A 19713-nucleotide genomic window follows, 5' to 3' on the forward strand; every position below is an offset into this window, starting at 1 on the left:
ATTGAACAGACTGTTCCTCCGCGCTGTGCAATGCAGGGACCAGCCTGTGGTGAACCGCCTTGTTGATCGCAGTCACCCAAACAAGGTAAGTATGAAGAAGAAAGAAAAAGAAGAGGAAGAGCCGGGGGAGAGGCTGCTATATATACACCTCCAATAGGGCGGTGGCAGAATTTAACTGGGCGGTGGCATTAAGCGAGAATTGATTGGCCAATCAGCTACCATCACCCTTACATACTATGCAAACCAGGCAACCATTGCAAACCAGGCAAATAATGCATCCCGCATAGTTAGTTAGTTAGTTAACGTAATCGGTAAGCGAGTCGGCCATGTAAGCCAGCCGGCCACCCAGCCCAAAACGCGTCCATAGATTAGCACTTAGTCAATTCAACCGCGCACCATGCCACCAATTCGCTCCCAATCCTCTAGCAATTCAGCAGAGCAAGAGGGTAGGGTTTTATTAGCTATTGAAGCTTTTAAAAAGAAAGAAATCTCTTCAATTCGCGAAGTGGCACGCGTTTTTAACATACCACGTTCAACACTTCAAGACCGACTACGTGGCCACCAAAATCGCGCGATTTGTCGCGCAAATTCGCATAAATTGACCGAATATGAAGAGGAATCTCTTCAAAGATGGGTTCTCTCTATGGACTCTCGTGGATCTGCCCCCCGGCCTTCTACTGTACGAGAAATGGCGAACCTTTTACTTCAACAACGTGGAACCACCCCGGTTATTTCGGTCGGCGAAAAATGGGTTTATAACTTTGTGAAACGACACCCTCTCCTCTCATCCCGATTCTCGAGACGCTATAATTACGAACGTGCGAAGTGCGAAGACCCGAAAATCATCCAAGGGTGGTTCGATCTTGTTCAAAAAACAATCCTCCAATTTGGAATCCACCCCGATGACGTTTATAACTTCGATGAGACCGGCTTCGCGATGGGGCTAATCGCTACAGCGAAGGTGATTACAAGGAGCGAATTCTACGGCCGGCGCTCGCTTTTACAACCTGGAAATCGCGAATGGGTGACTGCTATTGAGTGTACAAATTCGTCGGGTTGGGCCCTCCCTCCGTGTATCATTTTTAAAGGCAAAGTCTTTATTGAATCATGGTTTGATGGCCTTCCGGATGACTGGCGATTTGAAGTTAGTCCGAACGGTTGGACCTCTGATGAAATTGGACTTCGTTGGCTTGAAAAGCTCTTTATTCCTAGCACTTCTTCGCGTACGAAGGGGGGTATCGTCTCCTAATACTCGACGGACATGGAAGCCATTTGACCCCTAAATTCGATGAAATTTGCGAGCAAAATAAGGTTATACCAATTTGTATGCCTCCGCACTCCTCTCATCTTTTACAACCCCTGGATATCGGTTGTTTTGCTGTGTTAAAGCGATCATATGGTCGGCTAGTTGAAATGAAAATGCGGAACGGGATCAACCATATCGATAAACTTGACTTCCTTGAAGCATACCCCCTCGCACGAATCGAAGCTTTTAAATCGGAGACTATTAAGAATAGCTTCGGAGCAGCTGGCTTAATACCTTTTGCACCTAATCGAGTGATCTCGAAGCTAAATATCCGTCTTCGAACCCCGACCCCCCCTCCGAGTAGGGGGAGCGATTGGGACCCAAAAACGCCCTCGAACTACGTGCAATTACAAAAGCAAGCTTCGTCAATTAAAGCTTTACTTCGTGCTAGATCAAAGAGCCCTCCGAGCCCGCTAAATTGCGCGATAAACAAGGTTTTAAAAGCCTGTCAAATCACAATGCAGTCCGCCGCTTTACTTGAGAAAGAAGTGAGCGATTTACGCGCCGCCAACGAGAAGCAGAAGCAAAAGCGGACTCGGTCTACGAGGACGATAGTCCACGAAGGAGATCTTTCAGTCCAGGAGGTTCGTGAGCTACGTGGGGAACCATTCGAGGCCCAAGTTGCACGTATCAATACCTATCGTGAGCAGGTATCGGAGGGTTTACAGCCACCTATACGGGCCGGGCGAGCCTGTGGAATATGTAGGCAGCCGGGGCATAGGAGAGAAACATGTCCAAATAGATAAATGAATTTAGTTACATTAATTTAATGGCGTTGTGGCTATGATATATCCATTTAAACTTAGTATGTTAGACTGGGTGGCCGGCTGGCTTACATGGCCGACTCGCTTACCGATTACGTTACCAGCGTGACATATTCCTTATAATTAAGGCAACATTTTAATGGTCACGTGCCCTGAAGTTTTGAGACTCGGCCAATTCGGACGGGATAACAGATCATTTTGCTATACAGCATTGTTTCTACAGCATCGCCACAATGAGAAACAGAGCTAGCAACACGCTGTCGAAAGGCGTATGTCTCTACTACTGTACTTGATTTCGCCAGTTCCAAAAGACTAACAAAATACTGTTCAGAAAATCCGTCAATCATGGAGCAAATACAACCTGTATAACCTGCAACGATTCCGCAGCCCGCCCACCGCCAATCGCACATTCTTCCAGCAAAAATGGTCCGCTAAGGCTGCATCCCGTGCCTATCACGGCGAGCAAGTCCGCGAGGGACAATGGAAACGCATGTTCAACCATCGCATCCGCAGTGTTATCCCCATGAACGCCGCCGACTTGGCCGCTGATGACGGTTCCCTAGTCTCGTCCGGTCGGGGCTCAGGTCTCGATAAGGATGGGAAGTCCGCTTACCAGACACGTCCTACACCTTACAGCCACATGACCTTTGCGCCCCTAGAGCGCCGGTTGGATGTGGCCATCTTCCGGGCTCTGTTTGCTAGCAGCGCCAGACAGGCGAGACAGTTTGTCATCCATGGAGCGGTTACTGTTAACGGTCAAAAGGTATGACACGACGTGCAAGCTACCAATTTCTTGGTTACTAACTCGCTTTTGTGTTGCTAGATGAAACACCCCAGCTACCTCCTTAACCCTGGTGACCTCTTCCAGGTCGATCCAGACCGCGTCTTGTACGCTACTGGTCACACGAAGACTTCGTTTGAGCGACGTGAGGGCCGATTGGCTCGGAGAAAGGCTAAATCACAGAAGTCACAGGAAGCCGAGGAAGCCGAGGCCACAGAGGCGGAGTCAAAGGAGACGGCAAAGGAAAATGTCAAGGAGACTCCAAAGGAAGATACTAAAGAGACTCTTAAGGCGCTACTGGCACAGGCCAAGTCCGTCATGTCTGCCGGCAAGGATACACTCGCACCCCAGCGCAAGCAGGAGCTCCGCGGCTTCCAACAAGCTGTCCGCCGCGTATTGTCCCGCTCGGAGTCCAGTACCATCCTCGCAGACAGCCTGGAGGCTCAATTCTCCCAGCTAACCCTGCTTCTCAAGGCCAAGCGGAGCGAGAAGCCAGTTAAAAAGGATGTGAAACCCCGTCCAGAAGACGCCTTCGCATCCGAAAACGGAGATACAGAAGTGGCTTCCGCCAAGCGAGATACAGAAGCCGCAGTCAGCGACAAGCTTTCGGAGGCCTTCGCACAGGCAACACTGGGTAATGATGTCGATGCCTCGGAGCTCAGCGACGAAGAGTTTGACACGCTCCAGCGCGCTCTTACTCAAATGCGCGACAACCCTCTCGACAACTCCAAGACCTACTCCACCCCCTGGCAGCCACGCCAATACATGTCTGCATTTGCCTTCATCCCGCGCTACCTCGAGGTCAACCAGAACATTTGTGCAGCCGTGTACCTGCGCCACCCCGTGGCCCGCCCCGGTTCCGCCGAAGTGCCCACTCCCTTTGGCGAGTCCATTGCCACTCCGGCTTATGGCTGGTACCTGAGGAGACGGTGGTAGAGGATTCGATTGGCCTGTCTTTCTCTGCCTAGCCTGTCCCTTTCTCGTTTGTCTCTACTACTTTACTATTTTCCCTCCCCTAAACTTCTGTGTATTAGTGGGCGCTTAGATCTCCCTCATCCCTTTCTGCATATTTCTGGATCATGTTGACCATGGTGTTGGTTCCTGTTTTGCTTGTCTTTGGAGCTTTTTGTGTCAGCTCCACCCCCTGTACCACCATAGCCATGATGTGTTGTAAATGGATATATTATTGATGCTATTGTTTCGCGCTGTAGATCGGCCCGTCATTTGTATGATCCTTTTGAGTACGGAGTAGACATGGCTGCTTTACCCTCTTATTATGGGTGGATATTATGCTGAATAGCCTTTTCCTAATGTACTACTTCTAATTCCCGAAGAGAATATTAGGGCATCACATGAAGTAACTACATACATATTAAAATTTGTGGACAAGTACCTAGAGGTGGTCGAAGCTCCAATTTATACATTATAAATATAAAAACGCGTAGCCAATGAAAACTAAAATCTAGCGAGGATGTATATAATTTAAACGAATACCTAGAGCTAAGCACAATGAAGAGATTTTACTGTTTCAAGTTCGATTGTAGCTCATTCCTCTCTACAAGATCGTATGGCCAGGGCTGGAATATATGCTTGGCGCACGGACCTCATAGAAAACCCTCAGGTGAAATCCATCGCAGCTTTATCTTTATCCCCACAGATCGACAAGGACATTCTGCATTGGTCTGCTACAGTATTGTGAACCTATTGATGGCTGAATGGCTATTTTGAACTAAGGAGACTATCTCCTGAACCCGATAGACCACTCAACTTGCACTGTTGGTTCTCCCACAGCGGCTGCTCGCCTACTACTATTGCTACTGTGCAAGCTGCTGTCCCCATGACACGCCTTCAACCACACGAATACAACCGTCATTCGTATCACTCTCCTTCACAAAATTCGTTTGGAATAGTACCATCAGGCCTGCGCTCAGGGTTCAGCCCAACTTCCCAGTCCGTGTCCGTGGTAGTGAGGAATCCACCTACGGTGGCCGATAACACATCAGAGAGCAGCGAAGAGACGCCTGGGGGGACAAACCTAACCAGAAGTGATTCACGTGAAGGAGGTATCCTAGAAAACGATCTATACTATGCGCCGATGCCAGTGAGCGTAGCTCAAACCAGCGAAGGCGATGGGTCAAGGTTGATGTCGAGATCAACCAATAACAGAGGCACGAAGCGCAGCCACAATGCCGACGATGAGCTCGATGGCGACGGTTCGCGGCAGCATAGACGTCTCACAACCAAAGAAGAAGTAGCGCTCTTCGAGATCTGTAACCGAAACGCAGACACCTTCGGCAGCCGCAGTAATCTGTGCAAGTGGTGGATATCTATTGCCGACGAGTTCAAGCGCACCCATGATGGCCGCTCATACTCGTGGCACTCGGTGCGGCGCAAAGTCGAAATGGTCACGAGGCAGCGCATCAAGTTCCTCGAGGATCAGCGACAGCGGGGCTCGAACGCACCCGGCTCAACAGCCGAGGAGTTGATGAACCCGCAATGGCTCGCTGCCGTCGATGCCTGGCTTCCGACCTGGCAGCGGTGGGAAGAAGCCGAGAACCGGCGCATTGCAAAGCGGGATGAGCTTAAGAAGCGTAGACAGCCGCAGCCCTGGCGCCAGAATTCCAAAAACGGAGACCAGGATCCATGGCAGAACCTGCCTGGGTCATTTGCCACTAGCCCAGCTGATGTTAACGCCTCAATGATGGGTATGGTGCACCACCCTGTCGCCAACACCGTCGGTGATGCTACACTACCGGCTACCAGCCCTACGCCCTCGCCCTCAATTACTAGCCCTGCACCACCCACGCATTTCCTCGAGTCACCGTCCACCCCTCTCTCCGCGACCACCCCACTGAAACTTCCACCTGGTTTCGAGAATATGTTCTCAACCCCACAACTCACATCACAAGTCGCACTTCTTCCTTCCATACCCACCCCACCAGTTCCACAATCCGATGGTCGTATGGTCTCAGCTGTCCTCGAAACCCTGGGGAAACTGAACAAACACCTAGATGCTGCATCGGGTGGTGGTATAGATGCGAGTGCGGCTTCACCCATGATCTCGGCTTTGGTGCAGGCTGCCTCGGAATCACAGATTTTGGCTTCTCCCCGGCAACCACAGCACCCACAAGTACAACCCGTATTACAGATTCAACAGCCCCAACCACCGCAAGGTCCGACCCTCATTCAATTTGAACAAATGAAGGAAGAGCTCCGGCAGGAGATGCAGGCCCAGTTTCGAGGTGAGCTGGAGCGTGAACGTATTGCGATGGAAGAAAAGCTGGATTCTGTGCAGCGGACTCAGGACCTGATTCTTGAGATGTTGAGACAGGAGCCTGCTTGATGCAGATGAAGTCTTAGTCCGGTACTTCTTCTCTAGACATGGCCTTGTGCCGTCTCGCTTCCTTCTATTCTTGCTTGTACTTTTACTGTTATTCTCTCTCTTTCTGATATGATACCCATTATCGACAGCGAATTCTTGAACTTTTTTGATATTCTTGATGAAGACATTACAAGACTACTTCCTCAAATTTGATGCACTTGACTTGACAAGGACCCAGCCGATGGCAATTGCTCTCTACTCTAGAACAGAAAACACGTAAACAAACATAAGAGAAAATAGTCATCGGGCTAAATTACAGATAAATGATAGAACGACCCAAGAATCTTTTCCCGAGCCTTCACACAACGATTAAAAGCTCTTCCATGATGCACAGAAGTGCCTATAGGGCGAAACAATCTAGTAGTAGAAAGTCTCATCGACGGTACGACCACGCATCCACTTGGGCTCAGAGCCACGGACGTAGATGTCCTCGAAGAGATTGCGGGCAGTGTTCTCGGGGACGGGCATCTTCTCAGCCTCGGCGACCTCGGCGTCGACGTTAGCACGGGCGGTCTTGTCGAGACCCTTGAGCTCCTCCTCGGAGGTGACGCCCCACTCGAGCATCTTCTGCTTGAGCCCAGCGATGGGATCGTTGGTGCTGCGCATGCGCTGGATCTCCTCACGGCTGCGGTAGGTGGTACCGGGGTCGGACATGGAGTGACCACCGTAACGGTAAGTGACGTACTCTAGGACGAGGGGTCCGTTGCCAGAGATGGCGTAGTTCTTGCCGTACTGGACGGCGGCCTTGGTGGCCAAGACGTCCATGCCGTTGACCTTCAGGCCGGGGATGTACTGTCCACGCTTGTAGTACTCGGTCAGAGCGGAGGAGCGCGAGGCGGAGGTACCCATGCCGTACTTGTTGTCTAGAAGAACCTATCGTTAGTACATCTGTGGGGTTTCAAGACTGTAAAGACTTAATATAAATCACTTACTCTCACAACCGAAGAGAACGGGAAGGTTCCACAGCTTGGCCATGTTGAAGGCCTCGAAGACCTGGCCTTGGTTGGAGGCACCGTCACCGTAGAGAACGATGGAGGTGTTGGGCTGCTCGTTGTACTGCTGGGCGAAGGCCAGACCGGCGCCGACGGGCACCTGGGCACCGACGATACCGTTACCACCGTAGAAGTTCTCGGCGAACATGTGCATGGAACCACCCTTGCCGTACGCGATACCCTCACGACGGCCGAGAAGCTCACCAATGATGGACTTGACGGTACCACCACGCATCATGGCGAAACCGTGGCAACGGTAAGCGGTGATAATCTTGTCCATGCGGGTGATGGCGTGCTCAATTCCGACGGCGACGGCTTCCTGTCCGGTCGACAGATGGCAGAAACCCCGGATCTTCTTCTCCTTGTACAGGCGATCGGCGGCCATCTCCATACGTCTGCAAAAGAACAAGCAGTCAGTGGCTAGTTCGAGCATCCGATGTTGTGATTATCGTACCTCATCGCGACCATGTCGTAGTACATCTGCTTGAGCTCCTTCTTGGAGGTCTCGAGAGTGTACGGGGGTGGGTCGAGCTCGTAAGTCTCGAAGCTCTCATCGGAGAGACGGACAGTGAAGAGCTTCTCATCCTCCTGTTATAGCGCAAACAAGCATCAGCAATTGAAACCCGGAAACCTTCCGGTGAGGTTTTTCAGTTTTCCGGATAGGGCTCAACAAACCTGCGGCACCGGGCTCTCGACGTTGGCGGAAGCGGCGTCGGTGGTGACAGTGCGACGGGCAATAGGAGTGAAGGCCTGACGCCTCAAAGGCGCAGCCTGACGGACCGCAGCACGGAAGAGCATTTTGTGAGGGAATTGGAGATGGTACGTTGAAGATGATAAGCACCTTTTTCCCGTCCCAACAACTCTCTTCAATTTTGCCATCTTAGTCAGCTTCCAGATCGGGCCCGCCCGGTGAGGAAAGTCAGGCCGGTTCCGATACGCTTGAAACAACCTCTTGGATATTGTTTCCGCTGTATTTGCTAGGATATTCATATACTTGGCAATTGATTCCCTTGAAGATATCAAAACGAACTATCCCAACTAAGAATTGGAATTTCTGTTATGTCTACCTGGGACTATATTGGGCGTTGTGATCTCCGATCCGATCCCAACGGTTCGGTGCGCCTCTATATAACATAGCGACCTCACACCTTTGGTGGTAGGAAGATCAAATTCAAGCTTTCATAAAGAAAGGAAACTGCCTCTTCAAAGCCTGTAAGTCGTTCAGTCGGCTTACAACAATATTAATAAACAATATATTTATAAAGCAGAATACATATAAGGCTGGGATATATCAGAGTTGAAAAAGTAGCACATCAACAACTCAACTTGATAAATGATAACAACTGTATTGCCAGTCATGCGAACGGAGCCATTGGCAACCAGACTTGCATATTTCAAGATATGAAGTGTGTTTGTTTTGAGCTTGAGGCAAAAACAAGTCACCCCCGAGACGGATATCAAACGGTAATTGACACCGATCTCGGGATTATTGAGAGGCATGACTATCGAAGCCTCAAAAGGCAAGACGATATTCTCGCCAATCCTTTTCAGCAACCTCATAATCCTCAATACTAGGCGAATAAGACCCCAAGAGGATGGTTCATTGGCTTTTATTGACCTTGTTGACCTTATTAACCTTCCAATATAAGTACAGTTTGCTCTGATATTGTGTGTCGACCATCGAGCCTCATTATTTAAAATGTTGCTTCCAAAATGTTACTTCCTTCCTCCATCGCTATCTTACGCTCTACAGCAGCCTCTGAACCGGTGTGACCAAGGTATCGTTGTTTCACGCCTCTATCCAAAGACAGGAATCTAACGAACCACCAAGCAGCACTAAGCTCGATATGGCGGAATCCGATACCACTGAAAGCTTTATTACGGGTGCTCCCGTTGGCCCTCCCGCTGGCCCTGCCTCGGAACCTCTGATTGTGTTCGTTGCTCGTGGCGCTCCACCTCGCATGTACGATGATCTCGGTCAGCTGAAGTACTATCTTCGTCCCGCCCTGCTAGAGCTCCAGGAGGGGTTTGAGCGCAAGTATGGAAAGCTAGAGAACCGACCCTACTGCTACTGCCCATTGATTCATAAATCCACCACCCCCCTGGATCCAGATTGCGACTCAGTCCAGTCCATGACCGACATACTCGTGTATGGCCGAACCTACGCCCGCAACATCATCTTTGTATTGGCTCACTGGGACTCCATCACTAGCGACACGTTGAGCTTTGCAAATATTTTCAAAGAATTCACAGACGTCAAGGTGACCATTCGCGTCTTCGGCTCGCTTTCAATTGACCACAATCGCGAATTCCATGAACTCGACGCCCACAGAGTCAGTGCTCACTACCAGGGTTTGATCAGACTGGAAGAGGACTTTGTTATTGACGATGCACTGCGCTTTGTGGTGAGACTCGAAGAAACCCGCACAGTCAGGATCGGAGTGGAGGAGTCAGTCGACCTGATGGTGCAAATGACAGGCCGTCCCGAGGCAGAGCTGTACGACAGAGTGCTGTGGATACTTTGAAGCAGAGAACTGAACTGAGAAGTTGGGCTCTTGGATATTCATGGGGACATGAAGGAATCTGGCGATGGACGTATTCCCTCCATGATTTGAGACATGTGACTTTTAAGCCCAAATTTCTCTGTCTGAGGGTTGAAGCACCAATAATGTATCTTACCCTTGAGCTGCGAGAAAGCCTACAATACAATGCCCAAACAAGCCTCGAGTCCTGCTTGTATTTGCGGCCGATAGCCATCAAATGAAGAAACATTGAATACATTCCTCCAGTTACTTCCTGTGAATGATTATTCCAAGCATTGTATAATGTAGAAGATGGATCCTGTTAGGCATGCGCGTCCCTTTTTAGTCACCCAAGGCCGAATATACGAACCATGAAGCAATTACTCGGACATGATGCCTGAGTGATGCTCCGACAAATTCAACATTGAACGAGCTCGTGGTTCTCCAAGAGAACATTGCCATTTTGCGCGGCATACCACAGAAAGTCTACATTGTCCAGTTACCACAAGGTAGTAATATAGCACCGTATACTTCACCAGTTATCATATTAGGTCACAGGTTCAGATTAAGGAAGTCTAGAAGAATACTAAGGCTATAGCCCATATGAGATCAATCAACGGCTAGCACTTTGTCGACCATTTCTGAGCACATTAGAACTGAAAAGCTGTATAAATGTTTAGGACAGACCATTAGTGGAAGCATGGTACCTTATCTATGGTCACCTCCTGTATGCTAGACTACGAGACTACATATCTAACACGATCCTGCATACGCACCAATCGGAAATCTATACATCAAGCGTCAGTACGCTATTATAACAACCGTGGACACAATCTATTGTATATATTGTAGGATGCGTTTAGAGGCGAGCCAATTGAAAAATACCAGATATGAGCAGTATGAACTCGACACACCACAGTGGATCAAAGCTGTTGAACACAGGCAAGAACAGATACATGGTGCATATCGACTCAAGACTCATCATAAGTAAATACGTGTCAGATATATCAATATACGAAGTACTCCGTAAATGATAGACATATCCAAAATTACCCTACGAATGTACAAAAGTGATGAATCTTACAAACGCCAGAGGCCATTAGCACTAGGTTAAAGTGGGCCGTTGTATAAGCCATCAGCCACTTCTCCATCAGTTCGCATATTGGAGTGTATCCATAGCTTAGATAAACTTATATTACAATATTATATTAATGACTATGGCGTTAAGCCTCACACATGATAGACCTGAAACACCGAGTTGATTCAGCTGAGATGGTTGTGATTAACAGAGACCCCGAGTGGATCGGGCGGGAGGCATCTAGCTCGGATATTTTTGCTTGGTTTCGCGGTACGGACGGAGTAGACGACAGTTGTTTCAGGGGTGTTTCAGGGGTCATCCGTAGAACCTACTTTGTGTGAGGTCGTGTGAGGATGTATGAAGGGGCATTTCAAAGGAGCTGAACAATCCACTTTCATAGCCAATGTGCATTATGTGTGTGCACGGCACTATCCTTTTCGGAGTGTTATGGAGCTGCAATCTACTGCATCTAGTGAACTTTGAGCAAGATTTTCAAGGTCTCGAGTCTGTTATGCAGCTAGAGATCATCGGATCTCGGGGTCAGACCAATGAGACCTGCATATAAATGCACTCAACTGGATTCAATGGCTAAAGGATTAAAGGGTTGCATTTCTGAACCTATGTTGTACCTAGGTATTTACAAAGTAGGATAATGCTACATCGTAGATATCGTGGTTCTGTCACTTCCAAGGTCTTTTCAGAAGCGACCAATTCGCACTCTGAAACACTGGTTTGATGATGTACTCTGTCATTGCAGAATTGGGAGGAAAGGATCAACGCGCTAAAACGAGTTAGACTGTGTTTACATTATCTCCGCTTTGGAAACTTTCAACGGTGATGATCATTGAGTGATCTATGCCCTGCAGTCGCATATATCTGGATCGTACAAAATATAGAGTACTCTTGAAAATTTATCCTGAAAACATGAATAAAACAAAACATATTATTGCAAGATTGCTGAAGAATACTCAGATATGCTAATTTTATGGTGCCAAGGCGGCCACTGAGCTATCAGGAAGGGTTGCCACATGTGGGTATCTCCGTATGCCTAGACTTGACAGCTCCAAGGACGAGCAAGGAATTGTTACCAGTCAACTCCGATCTCGACTCTTTGTAGTCTCGATTAGCCTGCATGGTAATTCTCCGACGCACGATTAACGTGCAGGCCAGGGGTGTACATAGTTTGCGATAGGTCCAATATCAAAAACTCACCTCGGAAGGGGCGTTGCCAATCGTCATCTACTACGGAGTACTAGTCAATGTGTCAAGGCTTCCGAGATTCGACCAATTGATATGGAGTACGCCGTACTCTGTACTCATCGGCGATTCGGCAAGCCATGATTCCGAGACAATAGAGAAGTATCTCAAGCGAGGACAAAAACTCTCCAAAGAAACAGGAGTATGTCGATCACAGCGTACATGACATTCGCATCCACCTCGGCAACGGCATGGTATGATCCATAAACGGGGAGCTGGAGTCAATGATGTGCAAATCAATTTCTCCTAGCTTCGTCTCTCCTATTTCCAGGGCAGATAGTTAAGCGCTAATGAGTAGTACAGATACAATAGACCCGCCGGTGTCGAATGCAGACGAGACGAAGGAGATCAGGAGTGCAGGCGAAGGCGAGTTAGACCAATTAGGTTTAAAATTTTTTTGTTAGGAATTATGAGTGACAGGGAGCTGTCTACCATACGTTGGCATAAAATCTCCGTTGGAGGATCGTCAGAAAACTGCGGAGGTCTAGACGCTGCGTTCAGGACGAAGTCGAGTACTCCGTACTCCGTACCAATTTTGTATACCTGTCGATCATAGACAGGGGTTAACAGAGAGGCTCTGGGGTAAACCCTGGGAATAGAACGTCATTGCAGAATGAAAAACAAAGGTCATTTCTCCAGAAACCCAAGGGTGGATAGACAAATTTGCCACTGCGAGAGCGTGGTCCTTGGCTAATATAGAGTGGGTATACTCCGTACGGAGTACGGAGTACGGATTTGATGAGCTGAGATCCCGTGACTTAAACATTGTATTGAGTTCTGAATTAAATCCACGGATCCTTGTTATCACCACTATCACCACTCTCCAAATCTTTGGAACGTCTGGAGTATCTGGAGTAATTTCTGAATATATTTCTCAAATATTGAGTAAATAGAGAGAAAATGATGAAAACATTTATAGTATATAGAAGAGTTCAATAAGTCAAAAGGTTAATAAAATAACTTCAATTAAATATTTCAGGATCAGATCCCTTGGATAAAAGCCGGAGATTGTAAGTCTACCGAGGTAGCATTTACTCTTTTACATATATTATATAACATTAAGTACTACACAATGTATTTAATCTACTCTATATATGTATATATATATATATGTACTCTATATATCTATATATGCATGTAACAGTGTCTATAAAAAGAGTAAATTTCCCGATTCAGGAGATATCCACCTCCATGTCCATGGTCCAAAGTGGAACTATTGTATTTTTTTTTTTCTCCTTTTAGTTCTGTGTTTTTCTACTGTACGAAGTAACTCCATCTTTTTCTCTATACTCTAATATTTCTCTATATTTCTCTATATTTCTACTTTTTTTTATTATTTTATTCAATTAATTATATTTAATTTTTGGTTTTAATTTTTGGTATTTTTATTTGGAGTCTCCTTTCTTGTTTCCCCCCCCCACCTCTTTGTTTCCCTTTGAGTCGATGTGGAAACGTTCACCTAGATCGGAGGACTCTGGGAACGACTCAACTCACCATCTATCTGAGCTGGGTTTCCTAGGTCGATCCAAAAGGTCCAGTAAGTGTGTCTCTCTTATTTTCGGAATGTCCTAGATCTGAGACCTATGGTGGCCTGTTCTAGATGGGAGAGAAACTAAGACCCTCCCCTGAGTGTTGGGGGTTCTTTCTCTTTTACGTCAATACTTGAGCTGCAAAATAGCCTGTTATTAGTCTGGATGCTAACCAGGTTGTCTGTGACGTACAGAATTTCAATCGGAATCCTCTCGTTCACCTCTTCGTTCATTTCGTTCATTCACTCGAGGCGTAATAGAGCGACCTAGCAGCAGTGTTTCCAATCAGACCGATTTCACCCGGCCAAGAGCACCCTCGACTGTCTCTGGATCCATTCATTCTGCTTACCCAGAACCCAGTCAATCTGCGCATTCAAATCGCTCACGAGTATCATTTAATTCAAGATCGGGACGAATCATCGGCCCAATGGAGGTAGATCGCACCCACACACGGAGGGAGAGAACATTTGTCGGGAGCGAATGTGCTGTTTGTGAGGAACCCTTGGAGCATACCCTACGTGGCGAGCGCGTCCTGCAGCTGTCGTGCTCCCATGTCTCCCACGAGGCTTGTTTCTATGAATTCCTGCGGGAATGCGATGGACAATACTGCCCAACCTGCAATGCGCCATTGGCCTTGGACACAAGTCGCGGTGGAAATGTCTTGGATATCGGTATGTCCCTCATGCGGGGGTTGAGAGGGGCCAGTGGGCTAATGTTATTTCCCCAGAGAAAATCAGTAATATTGTTCGTTCAGTGACGTCGCACGATACTGCTACCGTACGCAGTGGCTTGTCAACCCCATCTACTCCATGGGAGCAGGCGAGTCGACGACCACCGAGTGATACCGGCAGCCGCTACACCTCGGGTACCCGAGAGCAACCACCCTACACCCCTTCGGCGAGGGAGCCATCGTACAACCCCTCAGCAAAAGAACCGTCTTACAATCCCTCGAGAGATCCATCCTATAATCGACGGGATAGCCGTGATACCAGCAGCCAGCGTGAGCGCGTAGAGCGATTGACTATGGGCTCTAATCCTCGTCAACCCCACTCCCGGAACGGCAGCGCGGCCGGCTCGTCGGGCGAATACAATGAAGGCCAAAGCAGTGGGCGGCGCCATGATTACGACGTTCAAGCTATGGAATCAGATCTCAGCCCTCGCCCCGGAGTGGCCAAGAATCCCATTCCCGCGCCGATAGTCACCGTTCGAAGCGAGTTTCCGACTATGAACCGTTCCCGCCAACAGCAGACCCTTACATGCCTGATTACGGTCGAGGTGCCAGACGCCAACTGGCGTCCTGACCTGGATGATCTACGACACACGCCTTCGGGACAGTCGCAGCCAGATGGGCCATATGCGGGACGATTTGGTGGACAAGATGCTCGATCAATCCAGTATGAACCGACGGAGAATCTGGAAGAGGTGGCCGAGGAATTGCGCAACAGGGTCGACAATTGGCACGGTCTTGAATTTCAACGGTTTGGCAAGCTGCGCCTCCACGGACACATGCGCGTGGGAAAGGACCGGGATTCCTGGCAGGAGTTGGAATGCTATCTCTTCGGCGAGATGCTGATCTGTGTCAAGGAAAAGAAATCGGCTGACTCGAACCAATTCGATGCGACCGGGCGACGCAAGCCTGTTCGTTGCAGTCTCAAAGGCTCAATTCTGATCAAGAAGCATTTAAAGTCCATCGAGGTGTCCCCAGATGAACCTATTCTCTCCTTGAACCTTTCGGTCACTGAGCTGCCCTGTTTCTATCTTCGCTTCCGGAATCGCAACCAACTTGATACGTGGCGTCGGTCTTTGATCGATTTGCACCCAGAGGCCATTTCACGCCAGAATGACTATGACTACGACAACTCGGGGGCGGAGGAGGATGACTACCGTGGTAACCGTGGAATCCAACGACAGGCTTCTGTCAATTCGTCTTACGGTGCAGGAAAATCCATCAACACCGCCATTACCGACTACACCAACCCCGACACACAGTTCCCTTCCATAAATACTGTTCATATTCCTCTCGATCTTGTCGTGGTCATTCCGGTATCCTCGTCTATGCAAGGCTTGAAGATTACTCTCCTGCGTGATGCCCTCAAATTCCTCGTGCACAATTTGGGCCCTCGGGACCGGATGGGCCTGGTGACTTTTGGCTCCAGTGGTGGAGGTGTGCCCCTGGTTGGTATGACCACCAAGTCCTGGGCTGGATGGCCCAAAATCCTCGAATCGATCCGGCCAGTTGGCCAAAAGAGTCTCCGTGCGGACGTGGTGGAAGGTGCCAATGTCGCCATGGATCTTCTGATGCAGCGCAAATTCAACAACCCCGTCTCGACCATTCTTCTAATCAGCGACTCTTCTATCTCCGACCCTGAAAGCGTTGATTTCGTGGTCTCCCGCGCGGAAGCTGCCAAGGTCAGCATCCACTCGTTTGGACTTGGATTGACCCACAAGCCCGATACCATGATCGAGTTGTCTACCCGTACTAAGGGATCTTACTCCTATGTGAAGGATTGGATGATGTTGCGAGAATGTGTTGCTGGATGCCTGGGCGCGTTGCAGACAACCTCTCACCAAAACGTCAAGTTAAAGCTCCGCCTACCTGAAGGGTCACCCGCCAAGTTTGTTAAGATTAGCGGTGCTCTTCACACCACAAAGCGTGCAACTGGCAAAGATGCCGAGGCCGCACTGGGAGATCTCCGATTCGGCGACAAGCGCGACGTCTTGGTTCAACTTGTCATACAGCCCGACAATGCCACGCAGGACAACATGCCGCAAGACCCGTGGGAGAGCCTAGTCTCTGGCTTGGAGGCCCTCGGCGGTGGTTCTGATGGCGATGAGTCACGAGTCCTGAGTGTTGAAGAAGTCCCATTGATCCAGGCCGATCTAACATACGGCGACCTGCTCCGTGATGGCCATCTCACCCACTCTCCCCGCCCTTCGCTCCTGGCCATTACCATGCTTCCCTCTAACCCTCGGGCTAAGGGCCATCGATCCTCGACCCCTCCCATTCCTCCTCACCCCTCGATCGTGCAGCGCCGCATGGAGCTACTCACTTCCGATATGCTAACCCGTGCTCTCACTCTGGTTTCTCGGGGCCAGCATGATCGCGCGATGCATCTCCTTAACGAAACCCGCAGCATCCTCAAAGGCCTGGGCAAGGGTGGTCTACCACCTCTGCCCCCTGGTGCCTCCCGGTCCGACAGCGATGCCGATAGCCGCGGTGACACCCCAGTCTCGGCCTCTTCTCCTAAATCGTCTACCTTTGGTGGAACACATTCATCCGCATCTGACACCAATACCATCACACCACCCTCTGCAGTTGATACTCAGACGATGCTTGCCCTGAACGCAGATCTGGAAGCGTCCCTGGAGTGGATCAACCATCCGGCAGTCTTCGGGCGCGATTCACGTAAGGCGGTGCTACAAAGCATTGGCGTGATCTCCTCGCAGCGCGCCTACACCTTCCGCACTCCTTCCGAAGCCCATTGGGCCCAGCGGGTCTCCGGTGTGCGTCGGTTGACGGAGCGATCCCAAGACTGGCGCGAGACTGGCGACGATGCCTTGACCGAGGAGTAGGGAGTCAACTCTCTGCAACTCAGCATGTATTTTTCTCCCTCTCATCCTTGATTTTTGAAACGCTTTCCATTGTCTCCTATTCCCAACTTTTACCTTCCGAGTCGACGTGTTATTTCTCCAATTTCTTTTTTCTTTTCCCCTTTGCGATTTCTTTTGCCATCCCTATGATACCACTTTGTTCCCATGACTACGCAACATGATACCAGGGGTTTCGTTCTTGATGTGTTTCTGCTCCAGTTGGATTTATGCCGTATTTGGACATAACATCTCTGTTTCTATGTAATTGCTCTGACGGTCTCGGTTATGGTGCGCGGGTGGGATGGGGTTCTGTTGGTTTTTTGTTTTACTTGTTTGAACATATGACGATTTACCTGACTTGCTTTTATTTTTCTACACAGCCTTGCATAGTTTATCTGAACCTATTAGTTGCCTTGGATTAGTATGTATTCACGTCGAAACTGTTCTTTTCCAAATATTAGGATTGGCTGACTTGAGTATGTATGAAATTTGTGGTCCCTAGAGGAACGGTCAACTATGTATTCAAGAGATCTAATTCGAACAAGAAACCCAGGTAAGATAATCCTCACAGGCGATAGAGTGGGGACTTTGGAGACATGACGTTGCTCTTAGGATGTCACGATGGGGAACGTGGCTGCTTATCGGCTCAGATCTTCGACTTGCAACTTCCCCGGGTTCAACTAGGTCATTGTAGATTCTCCAATTTCCTTCTTGTCAACCTTTGCATATATTATACAACTTACATAAAGAGCTAGAAAGCTCTCAACCATGCTCCGTCAATCTATGGCGCGCGCTTTTCGCGCATGCGCACCGGCATACCCTTTCTTATCACCGAAACCATCCATCCATAAGGCCCCCTCACTAGCAGCTCAAATGTCGCGCTCATACAATACCTCAGGATCTCCTCGCTGGGCTACCTCTCTGCGCTCTCGGATCGCGCCCCTGCGACAACTCCAACCTCGCTCACAACTCCCACTCCACACACCTTCCCCGAAGAACCGGCGCACGTTTTTCTCGAGCCACCAATCCCCCTATCAGCAAAGACAGAACCAATACAACCGATTTCAAGGCAGCGCCCGCCGACCTATCGTCTACCGCTTAGTGCAGAATGCGAAACCGCACCACTTTGTTGCGATTGGCGTGGGGATATCCGGACTTTATCTATACAACACGGAGATAGTAGAGATGACCGGTCGACGACGGTTCAACTGTGTTTCTCGTCACCAGGAGCTAAAAATGGGCGACGAAAGTTACCGCGAGGTCCTCATTGCCGAGCGTGGCAAGGTCCTGCCCCATAACCATCATCTTACTCGCATGGTGGATGGTGTGCTGCAACGGTTGGTCCCGCAGGCGCCTATCGAGGGCGCCGATTGGAAGGTTCATGTTATCAAGGATGATGAAATGCTTAATGCTTTTGTGCTTCCCGGGTAGGTTTTACCGGGTCTGCGGTGTTGGGTGTTTGGTTTCTGCAGATATGGACATGGCTGACATTGTTTTGCTTCACTTAGGGGAAAGGTATTTGTCTACACGGGTATCTTGCCCATTTGCAAAGACGAGGATGGCTTGGCTGCTGTGCTGGGACATGAGATTGCTCATGTTGTGGCTCACCATCCTGCAGAGCGTATGAGCACTAGTTTCATTACGCTGGGAGCTGTATTCGCTATCTCTTTCTTGTTCGATGTCTCCGGGCAGTTCTCTTCTTTTCTTTTGAATCTTATGTACAGCTTGCCGAATTCGCGGACACAAGAGGTATGGTCGGTCTTTGATTTTTACAATATGGTCACTTGGCTAATTTCTATCTGCAGGCTGAAGCAGACAAGATCGGACTAAGTATGAACCCTTGAAGTTAAGGATCAACTTGCCATTATACCGCTAACGATTGTGCCCAGTGATGATGTCTAAAGCCTGTTTCAACCCCGAGGCTGCCGTCAAACTGTAAGTCCATCTGATAGTGTGTGTGTCAGCGTCTTGGATTTTGCTGATGATTGCTAGATGGGCTCGCATGTATGAACAGGAGAAAGAGGCTCCTCCGCAGTTCATGTCCACCCACCCATCGGTAGGCCAAGAGAAAAGTTATAGAGGAACCGTGACTAACCTCTAGTAGAGTTACAACCGAATGGAAGCCATTCAAGGATGGTATGACCATTTCCCCTGCATTGAATTATTTGTTACTAATTCAACATAGGCTCGACAAAGCTGAAGCCATCTACGATGAGAATGGGTGCAGCTCTATCAAAGATTACAGTAAGAATGTTGTTTCTTTGTTCTATATACTAAATTGCTAACTTCTCTAGTGCCTGGTTTCCAAACTGCTTATAATTCGCACGTCTCGTATTTGAGATGATCAACAGAGCATCCAAGTCAGTAGTGCATCGATGATAACTGTATAATAACATTAGCCAATGTATTAATAAACAAAGCAGCTCTTATTACAGACTGCATGAAATATAAATTGAAGAATTCGAGATTGTAATGTCGCTGATCTATAGTGAACGCCAAGCAACTGGCGGG

The 19713-nt window shown here is 48.9% G+C and overlaps 6 protein-coding genes across 6 annotated transcripts; 5 read left to right on the plus strand and 1 right to left on the minus strand.

Annotated features, from left to right (window-relative positions):
* Positions 1–2289: 2289 nt before the first annotated feature.
* On the plus strand, positions 2290–3787 carry N7517_001292 (mitochondrial 37S ribosomal protein uS4m; the record flags this gene model as incomplete). Its single annotated transcript, XM_056719022.1, has 3 exons — positions 2290–2339; positions 2402–2833; positions 2894–3787. Exons 1-3 carry the CDS (start codon positions 2304–2306, stop codon positions 3785–3787), a joined length of 1362 nt encoding a protein of 453 aa, XP_056583157.1. The 5' UTR covers positions 2290–2303.
* A 901-nt stretch (positions 3788–4688) lies between these two features.
* On the plus strand, positions 4689–6194 carry N7517_001293 (uncharacterized protein; the record flags this gene model as incomplete). The annotated part of the gene is made up of 1 exon (XM_056719023.1): positions 4689–6194. One exon carries the CDS (start codon positions 4689–4691, stop codon positions 6192–6194), a length of 1506 nt encoding a protein of 501 aa, XP_056583158.1.
* A 396-nt stretch (positions 6195–6590) lies between these two features.
* Positions 6591–8023, minus strand: N7517_001294 (pyruvate dehydrogenase (acetyl-transferring) subunit E1 alpha; the record flags this gene model as incomplete). The annotated part of the gene is made up of 4 exons (XM_056719024.1): positions 6591–7096; positions 7166–7620; positions 7680–7813; positions 7901–8023. The coding sequence occupies 4 exons, from the start codon at positions 8021–8023 to the stop codon at positions 6591–6593; spliced, it is 1218 nt and encodes a 405-aa protein (XP_056583159.1).
* A 1049-nt stretch (positions 8024–9072) lies between these two features.
* Positions 9073–9750, plus strand: N7517_001295 (uncharacterized protein; the record flags this gene model as incomplete). The annotated part of the gene is made up of 1 exon (XM_056719025.1): positions 9073–9750. The coding sequence occupies one exon, from the start codon at positions 9073–9075 to the stop codon at positions 9748–9750; it is 678 nt and encodes a 225-aa protein (XP_056583160.1).
* A 3775-nt stretch (positions 9751–13525) lies between these two features.
* On the plus strand, positions 13526–17184 carry N7517_001296 (vWFA and PH domain-containing RING finger protein; the record flags this gene model as incomplete). The annotated part of the gene is made up of 3 exons (XM_056719026.1): positions 13526–13619; positions 13806–14282; positions 14339–17184. 3 exons carry the CDS (start codon positions 13526–13528, stop codon positions 17182–17184), a joined length of 3417 nt encoding a protein of 1138 aa, XP_056583161.1.
* Positions 17185–18075: 891 nt separating this feature from the next.
* Positions 18076–19546, plus strand: N7517_001297 (M48 family metallopeptidase; the record flags this gene model as incomplete). The annotated part of the gene is made up of 8 exons (XM_056719027.1): positions 18076–18629; positions 18711–18951; positions 19008–19032; positions 19092–19137; positions 19195–19258; positions 19307–19338; positions 19388–19446; positions 19497–19546. The coding sequence occupies 8 exons, from the start codon at positions 18076–18078 to the stop codon at positions 19544–19546; spliced, it is 1071 nt and encodes a 356-aa protein (XP_056583162.1).
* Between the last annotated feature and the right edge of the window lie 167 nt (positions 19547–19713).

This window comes from Penicillium concentricum, assembly GCF_028827145.1.
Source record: "Penicillium concentricum strain IBT 3081 chromosome Unknown utg000001l_segment0_segment0, whole genome shotgun sequence".
NCBI lineage: Eukaryota > Fungi > Ascomycota > Eurotiomycetes > Eurotiales > Aspergillaceae > Penicillium > Penicillium concentricum.